The sequence below is a fragment of the Trichosurus vulpecula genome, chromosome 6, assembly GCF_011100635.1.
Source record: "Trichosurus vulpecula isolate mTriVul1 chromosome 6, mTriVul1.pri, whole genome shotgun sequence".
NCBI lineage: Eukaryota > Metazoa > Chordata > Mammalia > Diprotodontia > Phalangeridae > Trichosurus > Trichosurus vulpecula.
Window position 1 is genome coordinate 183,597,845 of NC_050578.1, and position 26,992 is coordinate 183,624,836.

The window sequence follows — 26,992 nt, forward strand, 5'->3', positions numbered from 1 at the left end:
TGTTTGCCTTCTATCCTCCACCCTTTCATCACTAGTGGCCTAAAAAGAGCCACCAGGGCGTTCTACACTTGGGTTCTGAGCTGAAAGCTCCTGGTACTGATGAATGTAGATGTTCTAATGTGTTGATGAATATGCAGGCAGGTGCCTAAAGGTGATAAGGAATTCTATTACCTTGTGGAGTACATAGAACTTCTGTACACCTACAGTGAAAGTATACCACAGGACATGATGGATGCCTACAGTGGACCTTTGGACATTTACGATTTACCTTCTTAATGTTCACTCGAATACAAATATTTGCAGACTCCAGTCATACCACTTATTAAGCCAAGTATGACTTCCTGGTATGATTTAATCTGTTTACAAAAGGAAATACTCAAACAGAGCTGCTCACACAATAGCTAAGTTAAACAAATAATTTTAATGTACACATTTCCACCATGTACGCAAAGTAACTTAATCATAGAATGTTAGAGCTGGAAAGGATTCGATTATTTTGTCCAATTCACCCATTTTTGCAAGAGAAACTGAGATCTAGAGAGGATCTAGTGTCACATAGCTGGTAATTGGGAAAGCTGAAACACAAATCCAAGTGTTCTGACTTAAGACCCAACACTCCTTTCACTAAATTATATTACCTCTCATTTACATTACTTCATATTTACACTCAAAAACTACATAGCCTTCAACAAGACACGACTAAGATGGACTGTGCTTGTTAATAAACAGCACAGGGCAGAGTCCAAAATGGTTTTCTTGGCTCTGACATTTTCACATTCCATGAAGCAGCTTATTGAAATCTTCACTTCAATACCTTATTTAAGAAATGGCAACACACAAGACACTAAAAGGATCTTCCCAAGCGTGCTGTACTTCCCATATTTAAATCATAACTCTTGGTTGTAAAGACTGAATAATAAGTAGGTCTATTTTCTACCCAGAATGGAGAGGTTTAGTTAACAAATTCACCCTACTCCAACTTCCTAATAGTGTAACTTGCATTAATGGTGTTTTGAAACTTCAGAAAAATTTAATATTAATTTTTGGAATTAATATTTGTGGAAACTACTAGTATTTACTCCATTATAAAATTCTGTCTTCTTCAGTTATCACTCCACACAGATGATCTATATTTGTTGCAGCACAGAGGATATGAAGATGTTTATTTTCCTATTCAGATCAGACACAAGCCTCTTCACTTCCTTCCAAATGGATCAGACCACACTTTTAATCCTATGGAAAAAAATAATATGAAAGTATTCAATAAGACAAGTTTCCACTTCAAACCTCCAACCCCAAGTGAATAAAATGACATTCAAAATTCAGTTGTGCAATTCCACGCAGTTTAAAACATCCCAGGCACTCTGCTGGAATCCAGGAATCTAAGACAGCTAGAATGCTGTGCCAGCCTTGAGGGCACACTTAAATGGCTTCACAATCTCCTCACAACAGGAAGAAAACTATCTGGCCTAGTGAGAGAAGGAACTTTGCCACAAATTACAAAACTTTTAGTTAATAAGCCATTCACAGAGCTAGAAATCATTCAGTCTCAGACAATTCAAATTTCCTTAAAGTAGCTTACTCTTTGGCTATAAAGATAGTCCTTTGTTTTTTGTACAAAAAATCTAGTATCAATTAAAATAATCCACAAGTAAACAGTATTTTCCCATTGGGTTGGCATCTAAATAGGTGCTTGGTAAAACCTGCAAAACATCTACTCATATTTCATATTCAATTTCATATTTAACCTATCTGATTTGCTGTATTTTTAATGCCCATTTTAAATATTCAAAACAGGAATGAGGCAAACATGCAAAGTATCTAGGTTAAAATACTCAAACTGCCCATCTTAAAGCTTTCCTTGGCAATTATGTAATGGTAATTATTAAGAAATAAATCCAGTATAATTAGTATATGGTCCATGAGACAATAAAAATGTCTATCCCAAATAGCAAGCATCCACCCCACCATTACTAGGCAAATTAAAAGTTTTATGAGTTTACCTGGTGGCTGCACATCTGCTTGGACAATACCAGCCCGATTTATGGCTTGTTCCAGCTCTGAAAAATACAAACCAAAATATGACTTTTAGTGAGAGGGGGAAAAAAAAGCTGCGCTTTCAAGGCCCAAGGTCATGGGACAGTTATAGACAACAAAATTAAGAAAACCATACAGAAAGGCTATTAAATTCAGGAATGCCACTGAGCTATCATCATTTGTGGTTTTCAGGTAGTAGGAGTTGGATCCCTTAAGGCAAAACATAGAGCCTTTTCTATATCATTCAACCAAAAAGGGAAAAAAACCCTTCAAAGGATAGTTTTCTAATGCCTTATTCTCCGTGCTCTCAGCATTTCTGAAAGGCAACAAAAACAAAAAGAGACTAATTTTGAAAGAACTCGTGGGCGTGATATCAAAAGAAAAATGCTGCTGAACTGAAGGAACAAATACAATTAACAATACGATGCAACTTAAATATCTGCACTGCACTTCATGGAAGAACAAGAGAGGAAATATGCTATGTTTTTGATAGGAAATAGAGCAGAAAATTAATCTTTGGGTGGGCGGCTTTGGTTTGGGTAATTGAAGCTTCCCTAATTGATTGCAGGTGTTGTGCCAATTAGTAATAGCATTTAAGCTACAGAGGCTATGCCAGTCTCTCTGGAGCTGTCCTGAACAAGCAAAGGCCAAGAGAAATTGGGCATTTTCTGTCTGTAGGCTTCTAGCATTCTGACATCTTTCTAAGTGGTTTAGAATAAAACCAAGTCTTGTGAAAACAGAGACTTATTATTTTAAGAATCTGGCCAAACAAATGCTGGTATTTTAGGAGACAGACTCGTAGCCAAAGGACATTTACTAGAAAATTATAATAATTAAACTTTGTAATAAAACCTTTGTTTTAATCAGACTGACAGTGTTTCCTTGAATCCACATTTAGCTCTTATACTATTTAATGTTGGATCATTTTCTTTACTTGATTCTCTGGCTTCCTATAAAGATACAAATGGCATGACCCAACAAATAAGCAAGAATTTATACTGAAAGTTTATTGCTTTTACAACCCCTGCCCCCCACCCCAAGGAATAACTGTCACAATGACTGATCCTACTTTACTTACTTGGCTGATAAAAGAATACTCAATTCTATGTTTACAAATAGGAAAATGGGGGTGGGGTAGTGGGGGGGTCAGGTTCCTCTGGGGACAGACACCCAATGCTAAGATGTGAGACGATGATTTGCCAAGATAAAATAACAGTCACTGTATTACCTTTCCTTAAAAACTAACAGGTGGAGAAAATGGGAAGAGGAGTAGGGAGAAGGGTGAGAAATGACTTATCTCTGACTATATAAAGGGTTGTTAGGGAGAAGACTTAGACTTATTCTGTCTTGCCCTAAGTCCAAATGTATGTCTAAGAGTGATATATTTCTGCTCAACATAAGAAAGAACTTCCTTAGAGTAAGAACTATCCAAGCGGTGAATTAAATGCCTTGATAAGATGTTTATAAAGGTGTTTCCAATGATGGAGGTCTTCGAGCAAAGACTAGATGACTATTTGTTTGGTGATACTATAGATTCAGTATTGAGGTAAGGGGTTGCACTAAATGACCTCTAAGGGATCTGGGATTCTTCCAGTGGGAACTGAATTTATATGAGACTAAAATATGTTTGAATAATATTTCTTAAAGGCAGTAACTCTACCTAATTACAATGAATTATCAGGAGTCCCTTAACTTATACAGAAGAATATCCCTTCCATCCATATTCCTGTAGAAACAAAGGCTTTTTTGTAAAAAAAAAAAAAAATGTTCTCCAAGAAAGGTCACTTTGAAACAAGTCAAGAGAAAATAACAATGACCATAGTTCATATGATCTGGGACAATAACATGCATACTCTTCTCTGAAAAGAACCAAAGAACTTTAACAGCAAGAGAATGGTGGGAAAGACTGTCCATCTGAATCAGGAGTCAGGAGGCCAAAGTTCAAGTCCTAGACCTTTTGCTTCCTAGTTCTATAACCTTAGGTTAGGCACCTTAATGCTTTTAGGCTCAGTTTTTTCATCTGTCAAACGGGAACAATATTTAAAATGTCAACCTCACAAGGTTGTCATGAGAACCACAGGATCTGGAGATTGAAGGGTCTTTAATGATCATATAATACAACCTCTTATTTTACAGCTGAGGAAATTAAGACACAGAGAAGTTAAATGAATGCTTAAAGTCACACAAAACCAGGGCTTCTGACTCCAAATCCAGGGCTACTTCCACTATACCACATTGCTAATGCACTCTGCAGACTGTAAAGCAGTATATAAATGCAAGCTGCTATTATTACTGAGGAGATAATTTTTATGGAAAGCAGACATCTTGGTAGCAAATACTCTTCTCTCAGGTGCAATAAGGCAGTTGATAGAAGGCAAAAGAAACTTTCTTAAGGACAACTATTATCCCAATGAGCCCGTTCTGAGAAACACTGGCTTTTGATGGTGATGCTAGAATATTTAACTACTCCCTCAACTACTGTAATGCCATGGAGATATTTCCAAGAAGGGAATCTTTGTCCTCACAGTTTTTCACTAGTTGTTAATGAGGTTTGAGAACAGAAAAGAATTTCCTTTAAACAGGGTATAATCTTTTAATTCTTATTTTAATGCTGATTATGTCGTGGCTTTGCTTGGACTGGTAATTTAAATACTTTGCCAAACCAGTTTCTCTCAAGTGATAACCGAATATTAGTATCCTGTCTACATCACAAGGTTCTTTTAATCCATGAATATTTTTGAAGTCTTAGTACTTATTCACAATATTAAGCAAAAACCAAGGAAGAGAGAACATTCTTACTTGGGAATGTGGAATAAAAAAAGAAAAGTGTAATACAGTGTAAAGAGCACTGGATTCTTCCACTTCTTAGTTGTGTAATCTTAGACAAATTACCTAATCTCTCTGAGCCTCAGTTTTCTTATCTTTAAATTGGGGGGTAAAAGCACGTATCTCTTTTGTCCGAGGTACTGAACTGATATATCAGAAAAATGTTATAAACATAGGAACCCTAATTTAGGATATAATAGAAGTCTCTCATGCTATCCAGGTCAACAATACTGAAAGGCGTGGACAAGATGATTAAGTAAAACTCAGATGCAGAACCAACAAGAGGTCATTAATGGAATGAAATCGACTTGAAGAGATTTCTAGGGGAAAAGGGCATTCTCGGACCTGGGCTATTAACACTTTCATCAATAATTTAGATTAATTATAAATGGCATGCTTATCAAATCTGCAGATGACACAGAGCTGGGAGGCATAGCAAAGGTAGTAAATGAGGGAAGGATTCAAAAAAATTACAATAGGCCAGAACCTTAGGATAAATCTGAGAATACGAAATTTAAGAGGGATAAACGTAGAGTGGCAAATTACTTTGAATCCAAATAAGTTTAGAAAATTGTATAAATACAGGACGGGAGATGGGATCGTGTGAAAATATCTAAGTAGGCTTAGTAGAAACAAGTTGAATGACCACTTATCACAGATGTTATGAAGGAGATTTCTGTGCAAATATGGGTTGGCCTATGATGACTGCTTAGCTTCCCTCCAACTGTGAGATTCCATGATTCTTTTTGCCTCATCTACATCAATTAAATTCAACAAACCTTTATTAAGAACCTACTATATGCAAGGCATTAAGCTAGGAACTTAGAATAAAAAAACAAAAACAAAACAGTCCCCATTCCAAGGAGGGATGAGATCCATAACTAACACCTGAGGAGACCACAGCAAGCAACACACGAGCACAAAGGAAAACAAGGAGTCTAAGAGAAACATGAAGGAGTACATTCTAGCATGGAGGTGGCCTATGGGGGTGCAGAGAAGCAAGAAATATACTGTCAAGTTTTGTAAACAGCTAGTGGTCCAGTTTGGATGGAATAAAAAGTACACAGAAAAAGAAATAGCATAAAATGAGGCTGAAATGAGAAATAGGAACATATTGTGGAGGGTCATAAATGTTAAGTTGAGGAGTTTGAATGTTATCCTAGAAGCAATAAGGAGCTACTGACGATGTTTGAGCAGGGGTATGACATGAATGAATAAAGATGAAGAAAAATTATTATGCTAACAGAAAAGCAGTCATTCATCCCTCAGGTTTTAAAGCTACATCGTGATGAACTCTCCACAGGCTACAATTTTACACTCACAGGAGACCTGACTAAGCATTCAGAACAAGGGCAAGGCAGGAAAAGAAACTAAGGACTTCAAAATATGAACATATTAGAACTAAGTAACTAATAACTTGAACACTGAACATGTTTCTACCTGCAGCAAAATGATTCAAAAGCAAATGTTAAATATTATTGGTTTGAAGGTTCTTACAACCAGCACAACTCTGCCCCCTGGTGCACAGGCAGTGGTTGGTCTTGCAGATTTAATTAGAGATTTTAGTAACCAAAAGGTCAAGGTGCATTAGAAGGAGAATGGGGAACACTGATGAGTCTTATTAATGTAGTTACAAGAAACCATTGGATGTTTTTATTTTAAAGATAACTTTTTTTTGTTCTGAATTTTCACGTCCTGAAATAAATCCACTGCTTTGTTATCTGCTTAAAGAATAATGATTTTTATGTAAAACTCCTACCATCAAATTACTAAGTCCCAACTGGCTGCATAGCATCGTATCATGTCAGTAAGGATTCTCTATACTGCAGATTAACACATGGAAAACCAAGGAAAGGTTAAACCAGCTACCCAAGCATAATCAAATGACTATTTGGCTTACCATATTTTATCTAGTGACGTTTGGATAATTGAGTTGCATCCCTAGAGCGTCCATGTGAATCAGTGAATGAGCTAAGAGTTAGTATGACTTTAGCAACACGAGTCTATCCTTATTATTCTATACTCAGAAAAACATATGGTTGAAGCACATAAGGGTAGAGTACAGGGACCTAACAATACAGGAAAAGCTGTAACACAAAAGCTAAGACAAGATTTGTCAGCAAAGTCCAAGTGACTGTCTTTGTGATTCATACCTGTACAAATTATTCCCTGCCGACACTCCCCCCGCCCCGCCGCATCTGAAAAGCTGGCTTGTACAAAACTTGAATCCAGTCTATCATCATGCTTTCAGTACCACAGGCATAGCTTAAGCCTCACTGGTCTCCTTAGCAGCAGCAGCAGCAGCAGCTTCCTCAGCAACTCAATAAATGCTAAAGAAGCCTGTGAAAGAGGACACCCTTACTGATGACACAGGGAGTTCTTACTACAAAGGGCATCCATTCAAACTTCTCACACTCAATCTATGAGGCTAGAGAGGATCACTAGAGATGGGTGGTCCAGCAACCGGCCATTTACTAAGCACTAACTATGCAGAAGGCACTGTACTGAGGGTGGGGAGTGGGCGAGAGATGCAGCAGTCTCTGCCTTCAAGGAACTTATTTTCCACCAGAAGGATACAAGATGTTTGCAGACAAGTGGAGAGAAGCTGGGAAAGGCCTTATGAAGGGAGAGGCAAATTGAGCTAAGCCTTGAAAAGAACTAGGTGTTCCTAGAGGTGAGGAGGAAGGGAATTACAACCTTGAAGGAGATCTTGCTTAAAGGTATTAAAGTAGGGGACATCATGTCCAGGGAAAGCCAGTTTGGCCAGATTACTGTAGGTATTGATGGGGAATAAAGTATAACCAGCCTGGAAAGATAGGCTGGAGCCAACCTCTGGAGAGTCTGAAATGCCAAAGAAGAGAAATCTGAATCCTGAAGGCAATGAGAAACCATGGAAACTTCTTGAACATAAGAACCCATGTTCTGGGTTGACCTAGGTTTTAAGAACATCAATTTGACAGCTTTGTAGAGAATGGATTGGAGAAGAGAGAGAATGGACACAGGGTGATCAATTAAGGCATTATTTTAATAATAGTCCAGGTAAGAAGCAATAAGGACCTGGACCAGGGAGGTTGTGATTTAAGTAGAGAAAAGGGAACTGATTCAAAAGACATCAAAGAGGTAGAATTAACAATACTTTTCAACAGCCTGGGTATACAAATGGGGTGAGAAAGACAAGTCAAGGATGATTCTTAGTCTCGGAACCTCAGTGTTTGAAGTTAGGAGGGCTGAGTTTAAGGGGAAAAATCATGTTTGGTTTTGAATCAATTGATTTTGAGACACCTCCAAGACACTCAGGTGGAGATAACCAGGTGGGACTGGAGCTCAGTTGAGAAATTAAGGCTTGAATATGTAGATTTATTTGGGAGTCATTTGCAGAGATCCATACAATCATATGAGATAACCAAGAGAGAGAATATATAATCAACCCACAAACATTTATTAAGTACCTACTATGTGCCAGGCACTCTGCTAAGCAAAGGAGACACAAGAAAAGGCAGAAGAGAGTCCCGTCCTTAGAATCTAATGGGGGAGACAAGATGCAAACAAATATATACAGAGCAAGTTCCATACAGGATTAAATGGGAAATAATTAACAAAAGGAAGGCACTGGAATTAAGAGGGGTTGGAGAAGGCTTCCTGTAAAAGACAGGGTTGTAGCCAGGACTTGAAGAAAGCCAAGGAAGTCAGCTGGTGGAGTTAAGGAGGGAGAGTGTTCCAGGCATGGGAGATAGCCAGAGAGAAGGCCTGGAGCCAGGGGATAGTGTCTCTTATTCACAGAACAGCCAGGAAGCCAACATCACTGGATCTAAGAGTACATACTGGGAAGTAATGTGTACTAAGACTGGAATGGTTGGAGAGGCTGGGTTGTGAAGGGCTCTGGATGCCAACCAGAATTTTGTATTTGCTCCTGGAGACAGTAAGAGCCGCTGGAGTTTACCAAGTGACTGAATGGAGGATGGATTGGAATGGAGAGAGACTCCAAGACCATCAGCAGGCTATTGAAATAATCAAGGTATGAGGGGATGAGTCTGTACCACAGTGGTGGCAGCATCGGGGGAAAGGTAATGAATTAAATTTTGGACATGTAGAGTTTATGGTATCTACTGGATATCCAGTTCAGGATGTTCAAAAGGCAGCTAGAAATGCAAGACTAGGGGTCAGCAGAGAGATTGGGGTAAGACAGGTATATTTGAGAATCATCAGCAAAAAGATGGCAATTAACTCCATAGGAACTGTTGAGATCACCAAGTAAAGTAGAACAGAGGGAGAAGAGGGTCCAGAACGGAACATTGAGGGGCACCTACAGTTTAGAGGGCATGATCTGGAAGGGGATCTAGCAAAGGAGATGGAGTGGTTAGATAGGTAGGAGGAAAACTAGAAGAGAGTGTTACCTCAAAAAACTAGAGAGAAGAGACTGTCAAGGAGGAGAGAGAGATCAATAGTGTCCAACACTGCAGAGAGGTCAGGGAGAACAGATGGAGAAAAGGGACCACGATTGAGCTCTAGGCTACACACAAACAGAAGGTAGGATATAGATGAACCTTCTGCAAAGGAGAATAAGAAGGATCAGTCCAAAAGGCAGAAAGACAACCAAGAGAGAAGGAACACTAAAGCATGGGGTGGAGAAATGAGTGGGAGATGGGAAAGTGGACAGTGGTGTAAGGGGATCCCTAAGAGTTGCCCTCATCAAAAAGTTTGCAGCTTGCTCAACTCTCATTTGAAGAGACATGGGAGGTTCTCGTCAGGGTTGAAAAACAGGTAGAAGAGAGTGCTAAGAGTGACAGAATCCATAGGCTAGGCTAAGGAACGAATAGCTGCTCTAGGAGATGAGGGGGCTGAAAGACATGAGAGTGACTCTTCTCTAACATCTCCTCAGTCATGAAAAACCTGTTTAAGTCCTATAGCTTCAAGAACTCAATCTCTAAAACTGAGTAGTACTGGGCAGCTTGAGTTTGGTTGAGTGAGCTCCCTAAGCTGCTTAGTTTGCAGTCATATGAGAGCTTGGAGCCTAGTTGGGGATGAGGAACGGGAAAAGAGAGGTGAGATAGGGTGCTTAGATTGGCCTGGGCAGGGAGAAAAATTTGTTTCCAATACTGGATTTGGGAGTCAAAAGTTCTCAATTCAAATCCCAATTCTACTTGTATAATCTTTTTTAAAAAATCAATAAACATTTATTTTTAAAAAGAATAAGTGACCTTGTAGGTAATCTAGTTTAATTTCTTCATTTTACATATGAGTAAACTGAGGCCCAGAGAGGTAAAATTATTTTCTGAGGGTCATACAGGTAATACCTACTTGTATAATCTTAACCTGTCACTTAGGGGCAGACAATGGATAAGAGAGTTGGGCTGAGAGTCAGAAAAACCTGGGTCTAACTTCTCATCCATGCTGCCTTTGTGACCCTGAGCAAAACCCTTAACTTCAGTACCCCAGAATATCTAAGGTTATTCAGTTGCAGAGCAGTGGCCAATATGAATTGGTAGAAGGAGTTTCTTCACTAAGCGCACCCTAAATCAATGAAATCACAGGTACAAAACAAAAACCAATAACCTCAATACTCTAGGCTTCATCTGTATATTTGAGATTGGTACTAAATGTGCCAAGCACCACGCAAGGCACTAGATATACAAAGATAAAAACAAAAGCACAACAGTCACAACAGGAGGGAGGAGGGACAGGGGAAAGTTTAACATGTAAAAAATAAGCATAAATATAAGCTAAGTGGTAATAAGTACAAACAAAAGTGAGATCCAGATAGTCTAAAATTCTAAGTGCTCTAAGAGTCTAAGAACTCTAAAATTATTTTAGAAAGGAAAAGCAGATTTTTAGCTGGGGGTATCAGAGAAGGAGGTAGAGTTTTGAGACAGCAGTAGTAAAGGTGACATAGTGATATAGCAGGTTGAGACCATGCTGTGGTACTTCAGAAGAGAAAAGTCAAGTCAACAAGCACTTACTAAGAGCCTACTAGGTGCCAGGCACTGAGCTAAGAGCTGGAAAAGGAAAAAGGAAAGGCTAGGGTAGCACCATCTGTTTCACCATGGTCATGTGCAAAGGACATCTGAGAGAGAGAAGAGTTGGCAAGCTATTTCTTTCCCAAAGCCATCTTCCTAGCTCTTTATGCAACATAATTTTTACACTTAACCTCAATAGGATATTGCTCGAATGGAAGAAATCAGGGGATGTGGTGGCCATAGACAGAAAATATGAGCTGCAAAGTTAATAGCTAAAAAGAGTGCTCGATTGTATACGAGATAGAACCAAACGTAGGGAACTATTAAAAGCTGCTGAATTTGAAGGGAGCCTTTTTCATTTTCAGATACATTCTGTTAGTTTTTCTGTTATTTGTGTTAAACAATTGCAATCTGTCTGCTAGAAGCTAAGGCTCTGGCCAGGGAGTCTTAACCACTTTTAGGTCATGGACCCCTTTTGCACAATCTGGTGAAGCCTATGGACCCATTCTCAGAATGTTTTTAAATGCATAGAATACATAGGATTACAAAGAAAACTAATTATACTGAAATGCAATTATCAAACTTTTTTTTTAAGTTCATGGACCCCAGATTAAGAACTCCTGCCCTAGTCTGAGGCAGAGGAAATTGGCAGCAACTGAATATTCCATGAAGCTCTATAAAAATATCTTTATTAAATTAACACATTTTTAATATAATTATTATGCCATATTAGTATAAGCTTTTATATTTGGAATCTTTAAAAATGTATTTACTATATTCTCAAGTCTAATTTCTTATGCCTTCTCGCCATTCTAAAATTCCTCACTTTCCTAAGTTCTCATTAATTTGCTATCAGATTTCTTCTGGGTGGGGGTTTGCTAGCAGAACCTCACTTTAGAAAAAACAATTTTCTCCTATGTATACCAGTGTTTTTAATGTGATAATTTTCAACAAGATCTCTTTTTAGGCATACTGTCTATATTTGATGGTAACCAATATTCATATGAAAATATTATTAGTAAAGCATGGATGACATGACTTTAACAGTAGCCTGGAAAATGATCTCATACTATTTGCAGTTTACACTGACTGCCTCATTTCATAAATTTTGCTCTTCTACTGAAGCAGATTTGGCCTCTGTAGGTTGTCCCTAACACCTACAAAGAACTCCTTCCACATTCACCTAGTGATATCTTTCCCATCCTTCAAAGCTGAATTCAAGTGTTCTATCTTCCAAAAAGCCTTTCCTAATACTTCTAGCTAGAAGTGATCTATACCTTCTCCTGTTTCTCATACTGCACCTTCTGGCATTCTTATACGTATTTATAACTTGTATTCAAGTTAGTTACATATTTTCCTTATCTTGCCTATTAGATCATAATGTCTTTAAGATCAGAGACTGTACTTTGTTTAATCATTGTTTTCTCCAGGCAAACTACAATGCATTGCATACAAAAGTTACTTAATAAATATATACTGAATTAAACTGAATCTTATTAAGAAGGTACAGCAGATCAGAATAAGGTAGACTAGGATAGATAGTATTTAAATTACAACATCTGCACTAAATTAAATTCTTATACCCTAAGTGAGTGGTTCATTAGAAACATAATGCTGTGTCAACAACATGAATGATGTAAAGCCCCTCTGGGGTTCCCTCTATATACAATAAAACTATGTAATTTTATTGTTTGATACATTTAATCTCAAGTGCCAAGAGTTATATTTTCAGTCTTATTCTCCTCGATCTTCTAATAACCTCAGAGGCAATGATGGTAACTTCTCTAATTCTATATGGTATTTGTAAACCTCATAGCACCTAATAAAACTTAAATGCTTGTGTTAAGTTAAAAAATTATCCAAAGATCATATTGGAGCTAAAATGAATTACAAATGCAATCTTATAATCAGTCAGTCAATAAGCATTTCTTAAGCCTACTATGTGCAAGGCACTGTGCTAAACACTGGAGATACAAAAAAGGCAAAAGACGGTCCTTGTCCTCAAGGAGCTCACACTCTAATGGGGGAGACAAGCAAACAAATATGTACATACAAGCTACGTATATGTAGGATAAACAGGAAATAATTAGGACAGGGAGGCACTAGAATTAAGAGAGGTTCAGACAGGCTTCCTGTAGAAGATTAGATTTTAGTTGAGACCTGAAGGAAGCCAGGAGGAGAAGAGGACAGGGAATAAGGTGTAAGAACACTGGAAAGGTGGGAGAGGCTAGACTGTGTAGGCTCTGAACACCAAACAGAGGATTACTGTATTTCATCCTGAAGATGATAAGGAGCCCCTGGAGTTTACTGAGTAGATGGGTGACAGTGTGACCTGCACTTCAGGAAAATCACTTTGGCAGCTGAGTGGAAGATGAATTGGAGTGGGGTGAGACTTGAAGCAAGTAGACCCACTAACAGGTTACTGCAATAGTCCAAACATGAGGTGATGAGGGTCTGCATCAGGATGGTGGCAGTATAAGAGAAGAGAAGGGGAAGTATTCAAGGGATATTTCAAAGGTGTAATTGACAGGTCCTGGCAAAAGATTGGATAGGGAATGGGGGGAGGGGATGCATGTGAAAAATGGTGAATAGTAGAGAATATCACCTAGGTTGCAAACCCTGGGAGACTGGGAGGATGGTAGTAATCTCAAAAGTAATAGGGAAGATGGTGGGGGGCGGGGGAGAGTTTTGTTTTGTATGTGTTGACTTTAAAATAGACATACAGTTCAAAATACATGAAAGCCAGTTGGAAGTGCAAGACTGGAGACCAGGACAGGTAGATTTGAGAATGATCAGCATAGAGAACTAATATAGAGGAAAAGAGAAGAAGGCCCAGGACAGAGACTTGTGGGATACCTATGGTTAGAGGGTATGATCTGGAGGAAGCCCTAGCAAAGAACACAGAGCTGTTCTGATGGGTAGGAGAACAGAGAGAGTGATACCCTGAAAACCTAAAGAAGAGAGTATCAAGGAGAAGAGGGATATCAGTGTCAAAGGCTACAAAAATGAGGACTGAGAGAAGGCCATTGAATTTGGCAATTAAGAGATCACTGGTAACTTTGGAGAGCACTTTCTAAGGTCAGAAGGCAGACTGTAAAGGATTGAGAAGAAAGTATAAGGAAAGAAAGTGACAGAAACTATCTCATTCTTCAACATTTAATGTTCTAGTTGGTTCTCTGCCCTTGTATACCTATGAAGATTGGACCACATATCTATTCAGCCCCACTCTAGAATTTGGGATGGGGGCTGGAAGGGGACATGCCTTAAGAAACACAGGCAAGGAGCACAGAAACAGCATTGTGACACCTTTGCTGTTGATCTCCCTCTCCTTACACACTGGTTCCAATAACTGGCTGGACTCTTGTCTTTTGTCCTCGGATCAAGGTTCCCTGTCTCTCAGTGCTTCTTGATACTACAATCCTGTTCCTAAACACAGCACTCTGTTTTGGAAGCACAGATGCTGCCAGATCTTCCTGTTGGCTGCTCCCCTGACTGAACCTATCCCGATCCTTTATCTATGCCACTAGCTTCAGGTCCCAAGAACCTCTAGTCAAGCTTCCAAGAAAGACTTGGTTATGATCTGGATTTTCTACCTGCTGAAGATGTTATCAGAAGGATGCAGAATCTTTTCTTTTTCTAAGATCCATGTAAAACATGAACCAAAAATCACTTTTTATATATTGAGTACTTTTTAAAAAGTCTAATCAATCTGCCTCAAATGACATTATTACAGTAATACACAAAGGCCACTCTCTATACATAACCAACATAAAAACTGACATTTATAGAATGCTTTTAGGTTTACAAAGCACTTAATATATATTCAAAAGTCATGGAAAGCAGAGATTGTCTCTTCTTTTTGTATCCCCAGCATTTAGCACAGTTCCTGGTATACAGCAGGTTTAATAAATGTTTGCAGACAGACACATCTCTTGAATTCATCCCTTCCTTTCCATTCTTACTGTCATCACTTTAAACACCTCATTACCTCTTACCAGGAATATTAGAATAATTTCCTAACTGGCCTCCAGTCCATTCCCATTTCAATTCACCATGCATACTGCTGACGCACTAATTTTCTTAAAGCACTTTTACAGCCCTTAAAGCTCTATTCAAGTTACTGCCTTGCTTAAAATTTTCTCATTGCCTTAAATCCAACTCCAGGTCTACCATGACCTGGCCCAACCTATTGTACCTTTCCAGGCTTCTAAAACTACTTCTTTTCATAAATTCTATTTTACAGCCAAACCGACCCACTTGCTCTTACCAAAACATGTTCAAGGTAGTCTTTGCCATTCAGTCCCCCATTTCTGTGCCTTTATTTGTGATGACCCAAATGCCTGGAATCAACTTTTTCAATCCACAGTCTCGTTAAAATCTCTCCCTTCCTTGAAAGCACAACTCCCCAATGAAGCTGTCCCTGTTCCCACAAGTCAGTGATCTCTCTCCTATGATTTTTCATAGCATGTCTAACTTCTATCTTGCATTTGCAACCTTCAGACATACCAAACTCATTTGTATACCTATCATATCTTCTCTATTAGTTTGTAAGATTTTCAGCACAGTCTGTCTAGCTAAATGTAGATGCTTATTAACTGTTGAATGAATTAATGCTTACACAGTAGTACAGAAAGACAAAAGTGTGCCTACTTTATTAAGTCAAACTGTGGCCTATTATTCATTTAGGATCTCTAAGCACCAGGCACTATTACATTTCTTTGTGTTAACTGTGACCAACCTCCAGCCTGAAAAAATTTGGTTTTCCTGGAGACAAAAATGATAATGTAATGCCTAAAATTTTCTCTTTATGCAAATGTCTTCACAACTCTAATCATCAAAGTTAATCAAGGTTAAACTTTTAAAATTATTGGATTTGATTACCAAAAAGAAAAAAAAAACAGCATTCTTGGGACACAAAGTGGTGTCAGGATCCCCACGCCAACACCCCTCTCTTTTTACTATTAGGAGCCACCCTGTTTTCCAGAGTTAAGGTCCAGAAAACAAGCTGTGCCCCGAGCTTGGCATAACAAGCCTTTGTGCTCATCCTCCGGATGATCTCGGACACAGCAAAATCCCAGAATTGTTTCACACCAGTATCAGCCGGCCTCTGAGCTTCAACAAGCACCTGTAGTACCTATGTTCTGGTCATGAAGTCCTGCTACGAATCAAACATGTTTCAACGTTGCTATTACCCCTCATTGTCAGGGTTACAGCTCACTGAGTAGCCACTGGTGTAAGTATTGAGATTTGTCCACACTAAAGCGGGTTTCCTCCTGTGGGGGGCCTTGGCACATGTGTCTAGTTTTCCTCCTCTAACGGAATAAAGTTTTTTTTGCTTATAACCACTATTAGCTCTTCGGTTTTATTTTGTTGTTGTTTTTTTTTTTTTAACTTTTAGTTTTTAGTGGTTTTGATAAGCTGTGTGAGCTCTGTGGTTTTATTTTTTAGAATTAACAGCAGTTGCACAGCTGGTGTGGCTCTTTGGTCATGGTTGCCTATGGCCAAAGTAATAAAGGAAAAGAAACTCCCAAATCTTGAAGATCCACTGATCATGGCAGAGTGAAGAAGGGCCAGAAACATAACAACCCCACATTCAGGTTAAGGAAAGATTTCTACAGAAAGGGGGGTGGGGTTGGAATTTGGGCCCTTGGGTTTCTCTTAATGTTTCAAGGCGCTAAAATGTAAACCACTCATTCAACTGGAAGGCAACAGATTTTTTTTGGGGGGGGGGGGTAAGAGAGAGATTGGGGGAGGGGGCGTAACCTACAATACCGAGGCCAAGCGAGATGGAAGAAGGAAATAGACTACAGGGCCCAGAGGATCACAGTGTCAACACAGATGCAAAGATGCAGCTCTGTAAAATGTGTGTAAAAGGCAGGGACAAGGTGTAACCCCAGCATAGCGGGTTGGGGCAGTGTGAGGCCAGCAGGAGAAGAAGAATACAGAATGTGTCCCTAGGATTCCAGGAGAGGGGCACAAAACAAAAAGGAACAAAACTACTATGGGGGAGGAAGAAAAATAATAATAGCATTTATGTATCTCTGTAAGGTTTAAAAAGCGCCTTACAAATATCATCTCACTTTATCCTCAAACGACCCTGCGAGGTAAGCGCTATTGTGATCCCCGCTTTACAGACGGGGCAGACAGAGGTCAAGTGACTTGCCTCAGTGTCTAAGGCTGGATTTGAACTCGGGTCTTCATGACTCCAGGATTAAGAACGTGACCCAGCATGGGGGAAGGAGGGGAAGGGGACAAAGAGTGTGACCCCAGGATGCGGGGAAAGGAGAATATAAAAGAGAAACCACCATGGGGGGCGGGGCAAAGCCGGACCCCAGCCTGGAGTAGGAGGAGGGAAGGAACCCTGGCGGGAGGGCGGGGGGGCTTTGGGGAATAACTCAAGTCTGAGGGACCTGCGGGCGGAAGCAGTGCTCGGACCCGAGCCCCAAGGGGGATGGCGGCGGGGGCGGACAGCCGGGGTCAGAGGCACTCACTGTACTCCTCGGTCCGCATCAGGGGCCGGAAATAGATGGGGTAGAAGGCGGCGCCCAAGAGGAAGGCGAAGCCGCCGAAAATCATCGTTGTGCGCAGGTTGCGAGACATGACCCGAGCTGGGGGACGCCCCGCTCGAGACGCCGACCCAAGACCCCTGGCCGAACTCGGCACACACGCGAGGCGCCGGAAGTGGGGGCGGAGAGTGGCTTTCACTTCCGGAGTGAGGGGCGGGGAGCGCGTTCAGAGGGGGAGGAGGGAGGGATATGGGGGTGGAGCGTAAGCGGGGGAGGGAAGGGGGAGGGGGAGGAGCGTAAGGGAGGGGGCGGAGGGAGCAGGGAAGAAGCGGGGAGGGAGAGAGGGACGGGGTGGGAGGATATATGACTCTCACTTCCCGCTCCCCATCCTGCCCCCTGGCTCTCATCGCACCAGAGTTTGAAGTCTGGGAGGCCTTGGGCAAGTCACGTGAGCTCCCATCTGTGGAGTGAGGGGGTCGGTTTTGCGGGGGGACCCTGAGCCGAGCCCCCCCCCCCCCACAGGTACAGAAGCTGAAAGGAGAAGGGGCGCACACAGAGGCGCTAGGGTGGGATTCTAACCCAGGTCCTCCTAATCCAGCTCCACAATCCAGGGCCGCTCATTAAGCACGTGCTCTAGAAAATGAATCATTAGATTCTGGAGGGCACTGAGATGCACGTGCCGAGGCCCCCGTCCGCCCCACCCCCCCTTCATCCCTCTTCATTTTCAGCTCTCTGCACACTCCGCTTCAGCTCATAGACTCCCAACAGCTTAGAGCCCACCCAGTATAATCACCTCTATCCGTCTTGTTCCACCCCATCACTCTCCATCTCCCATCTTTTCTGCCTCCGGCCTCTGCCCTTTTCAGCCCAGTTACGTCGTCTCCCCACTTAGACTGTAAGCTCCTTGAGGGCAGGAACCATCCTTTACCTCCTTTTGTATCCCCAGCGCTTAGCACTGTGCCTGGCACACGTTGGGCGCTTCATAAATGCTTATGGATTGATTGATTGTGTGGAAAAAATAGGTCTGTGTATGTGTGTATGTATGTATGTACATCTATATATGTCTTGTATAAAATATATAATTACATAAATACTATGTATAATTATATAATTGTATAAATATAATAAATATATACACATCTCAAACATCAGTATTTAATAGGCATAACCACCACCTCTACACGGATTGCAATTCTTGTGTGACTTAGAAGATAGTCTATTTAAGTTGCTATTGAAGTCCAGCCTAGTAAAGAGCTTCTCTAATTATCATTAGACTGGTCCTCAAGACAGTTTATGTTACACTGTGTCACCAGGCCTATACTCAAAAAGCTTTTCTGGCTTGGTAGAACCTACCTGAGTTTGCTAACAAGCATAACCTTTAAGAGCCCAGGTTCACCTTCTATACCTCAATGAAGCAGTGGAGGAGGACTTTGTAGATAATATATATGTACATACACATGCATGTATATTTATATATGTGTGATATATATTCACATAATAAACCATACATAGGCAGAATTTCATTCCAATGTGTTACTGTTGTACAGAGGTGACCCTCTGTTATGAAAGGCTCTGCCAGCAACATATAAGCTATGGTAGAAAAGGCTTTGATAAGAGTCCTGGTAACAGCAGATTATGCCTACTTTCCAAGGATCAGTCTAGCTATATATAGAGACACTCATCAGTGGGTAGTAGGCTGGCCATTAGGTAATGAATTCTTTGACCACAGCAGCGCATGAAACAAAGGAAAAAACTGAGTGACCTGAGCTCAGTCCTCTATGGCCTGCTTCTGCTTCTGCAGTGCTTGTAGCAGAATTGCATAAAAAGAAGTAGATGGGGTTCTAAGAGTCACACAGCGTTTAGACCTTGTATAACTCTAAAATGTGAGATCTCTGTAGATGAATAGGCATATTTTTGGAAGTAAGGGAGTTATATCAATACTGACAGGTGTTACAGCCACATCCATTGAAGACCCAGAAAAGAAAGTTCTTGTCACCAAAGTCCTTGGCACTGTCAAAGTTCTGATGTTCAACATCAAAACTGATATGATTTCAACAGAGTAAATGACATTTAAAAAAAAAAAAGAGGGATTACTATCTGCTTTGCCACTGTACCGTAAGGACCATTAAACTTTTCCATCTGAATTGCAGCCAAAACCTTCCATAAGTATTGTCTCCCTCAGAATGTGAGTTCCTTTAGAGCAAAGACTGTTTTCCTTTTGCCATTTATATCTCTAGGACATAGCACAGTGCTTTGCACATAGTAAGCACTTAATAAATGTTTCATTCATTCATTTTCCTTCCTTAAGTAATCAATGGCTGGCATCCCAAGAGAATCAAACATTCTGTGGGAAGTACTTTGACACACTCTAACAAAGATATGGCAAGATGGATACATAGCAGTACCTTCCTCAAATCAATAAATCAGTCAGCAAACATGTATTAAAACAATGTTATATTCTAGACACTTAGGTTTTGTAAGTGAATGGGAAAACAAAAGTGGGACAGTCCTTGCTTGCCCTTGAGGACTTTACATTCTACTAGGAGGATGCTATATATTCAAAGATAAGCAAACATAAGATATAGAAAAAAATAAATACAATGATTTGGGAGGAGGGACTCTAACAATTGCAGAGGAATCAAGAAACACCTCTTGAATGAGGCCATGTATGAGCTGAACTTGAAGGGAACTAGAGCTTCCAAGAGTCAAAAGTGAGGAGAGGGCATTTCAGGAACGGGGAACAGCCTATGCAAAAACACAGAAGGAGGAAATGGAATGTCATGTCCCTTGCAGGGAACAGCACGTAGGCCAGTCTGACAGAAGCGCAGAATGTGGGATGAGAAGTCATGAGTAATCAGCTTGGGATATAGGCTGGAGCCAGATTAAGTGGATTTTAAAGGGCAAATGGAGAAGTTTATATTTGATCCCAAAGGCAAGCTTCTTAAGCGGAGGAGTGAGATGGTCAGACCTATCTATGCTTTAGGAATATGTGGCAAATTGATTGTCGAGGGAAGAGACTGGTTGGAGGGAGACCAGTTAGGTGACTGAATGAAAGACCCATGATTTCTCCCTCTCCTTCAAGCTAATCCTAATCTAGGGGTTAAACACAATAAACAAAACAAGCATACTAACAGTATCACCAGTACAGATTATCATCATTGTTAAAAAGCCTTTGCTAATCATCTGACTGTTCAGTACAAAATGCACAATTATCCTTCAGATTTCAAGATGCTTTACTCCCAACCTCTGCATCCTCTTTCAGTATCTCCTTATCACACACACACACACACACACACACACACAGTCTCTTGCTGCCTTTGGAACTCTTTTTCTCATCCATTTGTCACCTCTGATCATCTCCCTATCTTGCATAGGTGCCATAGTCTGGTGTCAGTATGTTTGCATCTTCTAAAAATGGCTTAATTGCAGTTGAATCTTCATAGCAACAATGAATTTCAAGGAAGCCTTAGAAAAGGTTGGTATTAAGACCAGTAGGATGAGGGGAAAACCATACCCAAATGACAGAATGTTCTTACAGTCCAGATGCCTAAGTACATGATTTTCATCTCAATCACTGTGGAAAAGTCAGTCTGTGCTCTTAGCAGTCACTTTCTCTTTCCTTGTATGTGAAAATGTGAGTGCTTGTAGGGAGTCAGAGCTCTAATGGCATGTCACACAGGGTTCAGACAGACATCAAAGTTAATCCACCCTCTGATCTGGGCAAAATAGTAACTGGATTTTCTTGACACTGCAGTGCCACTGATGTGACACTGAAGCAGGGCTGATCTTTTTTTTTTAAATAATAAAATTAAGGATTCACAAGAAGCATCATTACTATCTTTGGTTAAGTTTGGAGGTCTAGGGTGAAATAAGATGGGACAAATTTAGAATACTATGAGTCAGTTATGAGAATAACTAGTAGAGATAAACAGTATGTGGGTGCACCATGGATTGGACAGTAGGCAGGTGAGGAAAAAAGAATGGAGAAAAAAAATAAAAACCAAAAGAAGAAAGAGAAAGACAAGACAGTGAATGGAAGAGCAGTGAGGCTTAGTTGCTTCAAGTATCAACAATCCAAGTCCTCTCCACCTTCATACCTCATCTAGAATGAAATGGTTGGAAATAGTGTGTGGTGTTTGATAAATCTGACCTTCTCTCCCATCCTTTATTGCAGAGGTAGAGGGCCATGGATATGGAATATTGGATGCACTGTTAGGGTTGATATATTGTTGCTCTTGCTAAACTTTTTTTCTCTTTTTAATATCTTAATGTTTGTACCATCCCTACCAATGCCCCTCTGAGAGTCAGCATGTATGCTGAGGTACAGAAGCAAGCGAGTGTCTGGATACTGAGAATTATAGAAAGATTTTGACTTAGAAATTGATCACTAAATCAAACTGCAGCTACAAAGTTTGCTAGGTTGGGGGTAGAGATATATTCAGAACCGAATGTGATATAAAAACAAAAGACATCAATAAAAATAAATACATCTGATATGCTAGCTGTTTACAACTTCCATTTAGAAGTAATTAGTAAATCCATATGTCGTAAGAAAAACATTTTTATAATAGTTCCAATTTTCTTCTTAAGAAGATAAGCAGTAGAGATTTATGGCCCTGCATATTAGAAAATCTATGCAGATTCGGGACCTGGATTTCTGAATTTCTAGCCCAATCTTATTTGCTGTTTAAAGCCTATTCACACCTGGTCCCAACCTGTCTTTCCAGTTTCATAATGCATTATTCCATTCCTTTATTCCAGGATCTAGCCAAAGTGACCTTGTCTTTGCTTCTCCTGTCTCTGTGTTTTTGTACTGGCTGTTCCGCATGCCTGGGATGTACTCCTTCCTCATCTCTGCCTCATAGGCATCTCGTCTGCTTTCAAGAAGTGATCTAGCACCATATGAAGTCTTTCTTGATTCCACCTGCTTGCTACTACCCTCTTTCCCTATCTTATACTTAACTACCTTGAATTCATTTCGTATTTATTCTGTACACATCTATATACTTATGTGTTGTCTGCTCCAATAGAATATAAACCCCTTGAGAATAGGCATCATTTGATTCTTTGTACCTGTATATCCAATGCCTATCACAGTGACTGGCACATAGTGGGAACTTAATAATAGTTGTTAATGTCTTGCTTGCTTGCTTGAATATTTCCCAGGTATATATGGGCCTCTTGTTTATATCTAGATAAAGCTGTGGATCCCTTCTCATAATAATGTTTTTTAAATTCATAATTGAAGGAAATGCTAAATAAATATCATTTAGTGAAAATATGTAATTTTTTTTCCCATCCAAGTTCCCAGACACCCTAAAATTTATGGATTCCTTTGGGGTTTCGTTAAGACTGGTATAGAGTCTCTCAATATTGGGAACAGATACCATTTCCATGCCTAATTTTAAGAGATCTCAGGTTGATTTCACTGGTGTAATGTGGCATTTAAGTTTTATTTCAGAGACTACTGTACAAGAAAGAGATGGAAAAACATGCCCTTGGCCAGTCTGGAAAAGGAGAATTGTTATTTATTTTTATTTATTTACTATCAAAGCTCTGGGTGTCAGTATGATTGGAAAATTTTCCTTATTCAAGTTGTCACAGCTAAAAGCATTTTGTATGTCCACAACATGAGTCCACCATACTGACTACTATAATGTTTGCCTCTCCAAGAGAAGAAAGAATCAGCATTGGTATATTATACAGTTTTAATTAACTGAGCATTTCGGTGGTGGTGGTGTTTTTTCTCTTCTTTATGGTCAGAAATCTAACTAACTCGGAAGTGAAAATCTAATTGATAGGGAAGGTAAAGTCAAATTCCATCTGGAGGAGAAATTAAGAGTTGCCCTCTGCTGTTGGTAAAAAAAAAAAAAGTACCACTTCTACCAATTCTTAGGCCCATTTGCCCCCACTCCAATCCCTGCAAGAGTTTATATGTATGTCGGTGCATGGGAGCAGAGGACCGTCTGAACACAGAACCGTCTTACAGTTCTATTTAGGAATTGATCTCTAGATCAAACTGTAGCCATTTTATTTGGGGGTCATGCTGAGTGCAATAGTACACTGACAATGGGTGGTCAGAAGTCTATGGCTGGTGGCAGCAGGAAGTGTGTCCACTAACCCTGGTGCTCTCCACTGCTATTTGTCTTTTTTGGTGACTTCATCTCTGCATTCAGGCTCGATTCCATGCTGTATCAGCTCTTCTGAAAGACCAAGGACATGGAAATACTTAAATAAACAATCTTGACTTGGCACGTTGAAGGCTTTCTCCCTCAGAGCCATATAATGGACTAGACTTCTTTTCAATCATTTGCCCCTGGGCCAGCCCTGCATTTAAAAACTCCTTCTAGTTGCTGTGCTCAGGGTTGCTCTGAGCGGTAGGTAACTTTGCAGCTAGTAGGTCATAATTTGACTTGAAGATTTATACCTGCATTAAATCAGTAGGGGAGTCTTTCTGTGTGCTTCAGAGTGCAAAGTTTTCATTGTCCCTTAGCAGTATTTGATTAACCTACAATAAGCTCACATTTCTCACAAAAGCCTGTCCATCAGGCTGATACAGAAATACAGCACAGGCAGGGCAATATTCAAAGGGTGTCAAAAAGAACCACAATAAAATGATTATTGCATGTGCGAGGTGACCTGTTATCCCTCAAGGGAAATTTTTCCGCCAGTTGCTTATGGCAGAAAAATTTAAAAATGAGAGTTGATAATTATTTCAACAATCTCCCCTAGGAAATGAAAGCTGAATTATAAGGGATTTTTCCCCATGAAACCAAGGAGTACAGTATAAACGAATAACCCCAAATAATAATATGAAGACCTGAGCAGTCTAGAGTAGTTTTTGAGGAGAATTTGGGGACTTTCCTTTGACATCCATGTGTCAATTCCTACATTGGCCTAAGTACCCTGGGCTGTTCTGCTAGTGCTGCAGTTCTGGAGAGGATCCACATTTATCCTCTGCTTCCAAGTCCTTGAGCTATTTTATTTGTTTGGCCACTGACTTTGGGTGTATCCTTAAAGATTCACTCCACTCTGTGTCTGCTTTTAGTAGCCCGTAAAATGGCAATAATATTTGCCCTGAGCTACTTTATAGGGACTTCACATAACATTGTAGATTGGTTCAGAAAATTTATCAACCAGTGTGATATTCACAGGTCCTTTTCCCCCTTAGTAATAATACAAATATGAAGCATCCAGAGACAGTGGGCATCACTTTTCCTAAAGATGCAAGGTAGTATTCTTTGCCTTTGGGTTGTATTTTTTTTAATTAAAATGATTTATTTTTAAAAACCCCAAACAACCTGTTTTCTTTTAGGCCAAGTTTCATTTCTTTCAGGCTCTTGGCCTGTGGGAAAGTGTTAATTAGCTAGATTATGTAACATCTGTTAAGATCTTTGAGAAACTCAGAGGATCACATAAGTGAATATAAAGCGAATATAAAAATGGAGATTTTAACCTGTGAGGTTAAGCTTGAACTAACCTTCTCTTTTGAGTCAAATCCTATGAAGTGGCAGATGTCTTCCTCCTCTGCCCCTAGCCAGCTACTTCCTGGAGAGTCGGCCTCTTGGGTGTCACTTTACTCTCTGTCACTAGAATCTATGTGCTGCCCTAATATTTGTCTTGGGGGATGGCAGGTAGTTAAATAATAGGGTGTTGCCTGGGTTAGAGGAATGTTCCTGGATCTTCCTAGCATGAGCCTTAAAGTTTTGACGTCATCGGGCCCCAGGAGAGGCCACGTAAGTTCTCATTTGTTTGTAATATCAAAGCTGTTTCTTCAGACCAAGAATATTTTATCTTAATAACATAATGTACATTCCTTTTGAGATGCAGAAGCACCTTGCCTTCCTTAGTGCTGAGCTATGAGATAGCATAGAGGAGGAAAATGAAATTTAAGAAGCAAAAGCCTAGATTAATCAAGTGACTTGCCTCTGGCAGTGATTAGCCAGGGCATGCACTTACTGTCTGGCACTTTAGCCAATTGGCCCAACTCTCATTATTCTTCCACTCTGTGTCCCAGGGACTGGGATTATTACTAAATTATTACTAAAAACTCATCTGCTGATGGCTATAGAGGACAAGATGCCAACTCATTAAAAATGATGAGGTCCCTATTGTTTAGGTTTTCTTGGTATGTGACATTAAACTTTACATTCTTTTGAAGAAAACACTTATGGCATTCCCTATCATTCCCAAGTAAATATAGTGGCCACTGGACCATAAGCTTCTGGATAGCAGGAACCCTGGTTTCATGTACTTTGTATCTCCTACCATACTCAAATGAATCTCTAATCTCATCAATTTGGGGGATCCAGCCACAGTGCAGATCACAATTTGTCCATGTCTGCTCATCCTAAAATACTACTACTATTAGTAATCACTCGCATTTATGTAGCACATTGAGTTTTATAAAGCACTTTACAAACATTACCTCATTTTTATCCTCATCACGACCCTGTGAGGTGGGTGCTATAATTACCTCCATATTAGAGATGAGGAAACAGAGGAAGTCAGAGCTTAAGTGACTTGCCTAGGGGCCACGCAGTGATCTTAGTAAGTGTCTCACTTGGGCCTTCCTGACTCGAAGTCCAACACCGTTCACTGGACCCCTGAGCTGCCTCTATCCCTATTTCTCCAGAAGTATACCACATGGGAGCCATCCAATATGCCGGAGCTCTTCCTTGCTTTCTTCTGACATGTTTCATTACTGCTCTGACCAGAGGAGCACTCTGGCTTTCCATCTGTCGTTTCTTACTATTACCATACGATCATGTTGCAGCCTGCTCACACTTATCATGTGCCACTCCATCGCCCTCTGTGTGATATTCACATCTAGGTCTTCAGAAGAAGTGGCTATTTCATGTCTCACTGCCCATATAGAAACACTGGTAAAATGTTAGAATTTTTAAAAATAGATCTTTCATTTCATAGGAAGTTCAGGGTCAGTAAAAAAGGTTTGCAATTTCCTGAAAGCAATCCAACGCACTCTTCTCTTTCTTTTCAACTCTGGGCCCAGCTCAGTGTCCACTTGAATTGTCTATTCTAGACATGCCTCCTATTGGACAAGCTTTGTAGTGTGCCTATCCAAATACATGTTGAAATCTGGACAGTAGACATTCTTCATCCATTTGGTATTTCCTGGGTAGATGGACAGGTCAAACTTCTTTGAGTGATTACAGATCTCTTCCAGGGGGCTCTGCAATATCTTGGGATACAATGCAATCGGCATAATGGAATTCTTAGACAGGAGAACCTGGGGGATGACACTATCCACAGGAAATCCCTCCTTGAACTAGATTCTGCAGTGGATCTCCTCCATCACCAAGGTTAATATGTTTGGGGAACACACATCTCCCTGTTTTATGCCTCTCCTGATGTTTATTTTCAGAGGACCATTGAACAGGTTTCTTTCTATTGTTGTAACTTCCGAAGAATCCTTAATGTATGGACAGTGGACATCTTGCTGCAAAAGCTCATGCAAAGTATTGTTTTGTTCTATGGAATCAAATGGTTTTTTTCCATAATCAATGAGCAAGCCCATTATTGACCATCCTTTGTGAAAGAAAGCCTATTTGTACCATATTAATGTCCTCATTGAGGATACCCTTGATTCATATATAGACAGAAGAGTAGGCATATCGGTCAGTCGTTATTGGTGTTCTCTTGGGCAGC

At 40.1% G+C, this 26,992-nt stretch overlaps 1 protein-coding gene across 1 annotated transcript; it reads right to left on the minus strand.

The window, feature by feature from the left end:
- Window positions 1–402: 402 nt before the first annotated feature.
- Window positions 403–17,525, minus strand: SMIM20 (small integral membrane protein 20). The gene is made up of 3 exons (XM_036764680.1): window positions 17,309–17,525; window positions 2,004–2,060; window positions 403–1,233 (listed from the first exon to the last, which is right to left on the minus strand). The coding sequence occupies exons 1-3, from the start codon at window positions 17,415–17,417 to the stop codon at window positions 1,196–1,198; spliced, it is 204 nt and encodes a 67-aa protein (XP_036620575.1). The 5' UTR covers window positions 17,418–17,525; the 3' UTR covers window positions 403–1,195.
- Between the last annotated feature and the right edge of the window lie 9,467 nt (window positions 17,526–26,992).

What these genes read in the sequence shown, in the direction of transcription:
- SMIM20 (XM_036764680.1), bottom strand. Translation starts at nt 17,417, where the DNA reads ATGTCTCGCAACCTGCGCACAACGATGATTTTCGGCGGCTTCGCCTTC. An exon ending in GATGCGGACCGAGGAGTACA is followed by an intron (nt 2,061 to 17,308) that starts GTGAGTGCCTCT and finishes TGTATTTTTCAG; the next exon opens with AGCTGGAACAAGCCATAAAT. An exon ending in AGCAGATGTGCAGCCACCAG is followed by an intron (nt 1,234 to 2,003) that starts GTAAACTCATAA and finishes TTTTTTCCATAG; the next exon opens with GATTAAAAGTGTGGTCTGAT.